Source organism: Sinocyclocheilus rhinocerous, unplaced genomic scaffold (genome assembly GCF_001515625.1).
Source record: "Sinocyclocheilus rhinocerous isolate Xijiao unplaced genomic scaffold, SAMN03320098_v1.1 scaffold3546, whole genome shotgun sequence".
Classification (NCBI taxonomy): Eukaryota; Metazoa; Chordata; class Actinopteri; order Cypriniformes; family Cyprinidae; genus Sinocyclocheilus; species Sinocyclocheilus rhinocerous.
In genome coordinates, this window is record NW_015636527.1 from 243,338 (window position 1) to 248,649 (window position 5,312).

Genomic DNA, 5,312 nt, shown 5'->3' on the forward strand with positions numbered 1-5,312 from the left:
GTGATATGTGCTGTGATTGGCCAATGTTGGGGTCTGGTCACCACTTTAGTTGAGGGGCCACACACATGATGAAGTCATGAGAAGCTAATGCTTAGTTAATGATGACTACTGTATTTGGATGTTAACAGAATTCACGTGATATGTGCTGTGATTGGCCAATGTTGGGGTCTGGTCACCACTTTAGTTGAGGGGCCACACACATGATGAAGTCATGAGAAGCTAATGCTTAGTTAATGATGACTACTGTATTTGGATGTTAACAGAATTCACATACTATGTGCTGTGATTGGTCAATGTTGGGGTCTGTCCATTTTCCTGCAGGCTACTATGAAGAAGATATGAACATGCTTGATAACTCATATCATATTTAATGAAAAACATTAGTTCTCACATTCATTGATATACTGTTGTAGCATGTATGTATGCATGAGGTAATGTGGATTTTTGTATATTCCTTTAATAATTCAAGTAGTCTTACATGCACGAAATAATGCTTTTTTGAATCATGTGCCATAAGCATAGCTTTATCTTTATTGAAGATGCAGGACAACCACCTAGCAGTGCATTACAATAGTCCAGTCTAGAGGTCATGAATGCATGAACTAGCTTTTCTGCATCAGAAACAGGTAACATGTTTCGTAACTTGGCAATGTTTTTAAGATGGAAGAATGCTCTTTTTGTAACATGGGAAATATGATTTTCAAAATACAAGTTGCTAATATATATCCAATATAACACCCAGATTTTTGACTGTAGAGGAAGTAACAGTACATCCGTCTAGTTGCAAATTGTAATACAAGAGATTCTGTGTACTGTCTTTTGGCCCAATAAGCCATCTTAAACTTTAATCATATTTCAAAAACAGAAGTAATTATGAAATTACATGTAAACATTCACACTTAAGTATATTCTAAGTATAATATTTCCACATTAATAAGTTCTTTTTTTAAAAGTATGCTAAAAATATGTTTCTATTTCATAAAGGGTACAATGTTATTCTTTGATTGATCATGGTAATTCTATGTTTAGACATAGACCATGGAAGAACTACGGTATTCTTTGAAGCACCTTGGACTACTACCACATGAATATGAATATTGTAGTCATGCAACTTCCAAACTAAATTTGGATCTATATTTTTGATGATGATGATGATTATGATGTAATTTTTTAATGTGTTTTTAAAATATTTGTTTCTAGAGTAAACCCACCAGTGAGTCGGCTGTGAGTAGCACAGGGGACCCCATGCATCACAAACGCTCCAAACTCAAACCAGATGAGGAGCCGCCCAGCCCCGGAGCCGTTAGCTCGCAGGTACGCACATGTGCACATATATGTATAGGGCTAAAAACACACACACACACACACCACCAAAAAAGAAAAAAAAACCCTCAAGGAGTCAGTTCCCGAACACGCAGCAAGAGCTTTGGGACCAATTATGTGACATACTGTAAAGCTATTTATTTGCGTGTTTGATTTGGTCGCCTGTTGTGGCACTGCTTCAGATGCGATAAGCCCCATTGATCTCCACAGCTTCAGAAGGAAATTGTTTTTCTTTTAATCAGATGATTAACTGAATGGAAAAATGAAAGAAAAATGAGATGACATATTTTCTACAATGCCCCTTATAACTGATGGTTGGACGACTGCTGGATGGCATAAATGGACCTCCGTCTTTTATTTTTTACTTCATGCTTTTTCTAATTTTTTTTTTCTGAAGACCCATTTCCGTAGTTTTTTTTTAAATTATTATTATTTTAGAATAATACAAATAAAAGCTGTCATTCATTCTTTCTGTCTCTCTGTCTCTTTTAACAGACAGTGAAATACATTTAGAACAATGCAGCGGTGATTTAAAGGGGGTTTAAGTCTTCAAATGGCCCAAACCCCTCATATATCTGCTTGAATTCAGACTGGTATTTTTAGTGCTGCTATTCTATAATTCTTGTACTCTACAGATGTCCATGTTGACAGACAGGCAGATGTAGCAGCACACAATAACTTCTCTCCAAATAGACCTAATTATATATATAACCGACTTTTGAAACCACCTCTGAATTCACAAATCCTGATTTCTATTTCCAAAGCTGTTAACACTTCTAGAACTTCTAAACAATTGCTAATTCTGCATAATTTGTGGCACCTACTGAGCAAAGTGCTCTTTCCAGGGCATTATAGGATTTTTTTTTTTCTTTTATAAAAAGAATAACATCCCTGTAAAGACATACAGCTAAATATTTTCTCAAGAGATATTCCAAATGTCAGAAGCATTTTTATTAAGTTTAGCATTGTGTTCATGATACAAATAAGGTACGAGGTCTCATCTAGCTGTCATGTACTCAAAATAACATAATTTATCATCGTCTGCACCATTGAATAATGCACATTTACCAGGCCACACATAAAATATTATCTCAGAATGAAGTAATCCCTTCATGCTGCAGTAATACACATTAGCATATATACGTTTTCAAAATGAGCAATAAACAGTAACAAAGCGACTAAATATTTTTAATTGTGATGAAAGTTGCTGATTTGATGCAACAAAAACAGCTGTTGACCAGAGTTCAACTTTACCCTAATGAGCAGTGATAACACTTTTCCTTAGTCAAGTCAAGTCACCTTTATTTATATAGTGCTTTTAACAATACAGATTGTGTCAAAGCAACTTTACAGCATTAAATAGGAAAATAGTGTGTCAATAACGCAAAATGACAATAGTAAACACTCAATTTTCAGTTAAAGGCAGTTCATCACTGAATTCAGTGATGTCATCATCCAGCTAAGTTCAGTTTAAATAGTATCTTTGCAATCATTTGCAATCAAGTCAACGATATCGCTGGAAATGAAGTGTCCCCAACTAAGCAAGCCAGAGGCGACAGCGGCAAGGAACCAAAACAGAAAAAATCTTGGGAGAAACCAGGCTCAGCCGGGGGGCCAGTTCTCCTCTTGCCAGACGAAACCAGCAGTTCAATTCCAGGCTGCAGCAAAGTCACATTGTGCAGAGGACTTAACTGGTTCCTGTGGTCTTGTCCCGGTAGCCGTCTAGGAGACAAGGTCTTCACTGGGTATCTGTCTCTGGGGCTCATCTAGTTGTCCTAATGTCATCTCTGCTGACATTCAGGGCTGTCAAGATCATCTCTAGGTGCTGATCCACCATCTGGGCTGGATACGTACTGGATCCGGGTGACTGCAGTGACCATCTGATCTGCATACAGACTGGATCTGGTGGCTACGGTGACCTCAAAATAAGAAAGGAACAGACTAATATTAGCGTAGATGCCATTCTTCTAACAATGTAGCAAGTACATCGTTCTCTTTTGTGGTAGAAGTGATGGTTCTACCATACTTGTAACAAGGAGTAGAATTTACAGTTTTAGCTATATGAAGTTTGCACAAGACTAGATAATGATCTGAGATATCATCGCTTAGCTGCATAATTTCAGCACCATCAACATCAATTCCATGTGACAGTATTAAATCTAGAGTATGATTTTGACAATGAGTAGGTCCTGACACGTTGTCACGGGTTGCTACTGTGAGAAGCATGGAGCGAGGAACGAGGAGACCAGGACTACAAAACAAAGGAGTTTAATTCTTTTTTTCAGGGAGTCACACGTAGCACAAGGAGTTGAAAAACAATTCCAGACAAGGGAGAACAGAACGGGCTAGAACTAAATAGGGCCGATAACGAGGGGCAGACAGGTGATGGCAATAACTAATAACAAGGAACAGGTGATACTAATAAAGGGAAAAGGAAATGGAAGGACCAAATAAGGACAACAGGAACTAAATGGGAACATACACGTGACAGATCGCCCCCCTCCCGGACGGCGCCTCCCGCCATGGCCATGGCAGAGCAGGGGACTCAGGAGGCCATGGCGGGTCCTCCGTGGCCTTAGCTGGCTCGGCCACGGGTATATGGCCCCCCCCCCCAAATTTTATTGGGGAAATCTAGGAATCCTGCAGGGCGCACTGGAGGAGCGGGCACTAGATGGTGCTCTAGAAAGCGCTTACGAGGAGCGGTCACTGGAGCGAGCTCTGGGGCTGGAGCCGACACTGGAGCGAGCTCTGGGGCTAGAGCCGACACTGGAGCCGGCTCTGGGGCTGGAGCCCTCCCTGGGCTTGACTGGGGATCAGGAGCCCTCCCTGGGCTTGACTGGGGATCAGGAGCCCTACCTGGGCTTATCGGGGATCTGGAGCCCTCCATGGGCTAAACTGGGGATCATGAGCCCTCCCTGGGCTTAACGGGGAAACAGGAGCCCTCTCTGGGCTTAACGGGGAAACAGGAGCCCTCCCTGGGCTTAACGGGGAAACAGGAGCCCTCCCTGGGCTTAATGGGGAAACAGGAGCCCTCCCTGGGCTTAACTCGGGATCAGGAGCCCTCCGTGGGCTATACTCGGGAACAGTATCCCTTTCTGGGCTGAACTGGGGATCAGGAGCCCTTCCTGGGCTTAACTCGGGATCAGGATCCCTCCGTGGGCTATACTCGGGAACAGGAGCCTTTCCTGGGCTGAACTGGGGCTATCCTAGGTACTACCAAAAGTCCAGAGTTTTGCGACCTTAGGGAGCGTGGTGGATTGTAGCATGGTAGAAGTCTAGTTAGGTATGCAGGAGCTAACCCATTAAGGGTCTTTTAGGTAAGTAATAATATTTTGTAACTGATACGGAACTTAATAGGGAGCCAGTGCAGAGACTGTAAAATTGGGGTAATATGATCATATTTTCTTGACCTGGTAAGGACTCTAGCCGCTGCATTTTGGACTACCTGTAGCTTGTTTATTGAAGATGCAGGACAACCACCTAGCAGTGCATTACAATACTCCAGTCTAGAGGTCATGAATGCATAAACTAGCTTTTCTGCATCAGAAACAGGTAACATACTTCGTAACTTGGCAATGTTTCTAAGATGGAAGAATGCTGTTTTTGTAACATGGGAAATATGATTTTCAAAAGACAAGTTGCTATCTAATATAACAATATTACAAAAATACTACAATGACATACTTTTTACCAACCCATGTAAGAGTAATATCTATTCATTTATGCCACGGCGGATCCTCCGTGGCCTTAGCTGGCTCGGCCACGGGTATATGGCCCCCCCCCCCAAATTTTATTGGGGAAATCTAGGAATCCTGCAGGGCGCACTGGAGGAGCGGGCACTAGATGGTGCTCTAGAAAGCGCTTACGAGGAGCGGTCACTGGAGCGAGCTCTGGGGCTGGAGCCGACACTGGAGCGAGCTCTGGGGCTAGAGCCGACACTGGAGCCGGCTCTGGGGCTGGAGCCATCCCTGGGCTTGACCGGGGCTCAG

General features: G+C 42.3%; 1 protein-coding gene across 1 annotated transcript in view; it reads left to right on the plus strand.

The window, feature by feature from the left end:
• The window catches only part of LOC107747788 (transcriptional activator GLI3-like), a 264,979-nt gene that overhangs the window by 241,726 nt on the left and 17,941 nt on the right, over positions 1-5,312 (plus strand). The window contains exon 9 of the mRNA XM_016562379.1: positions 1,201-1,314. Coding sequence (XP_016417865.1) covers positions 1,201-1,314 — 114 coding nt within the window. The remainder of the gene's footprint in view (positions 1-1,200; positions 1,315-5,312) is intronic.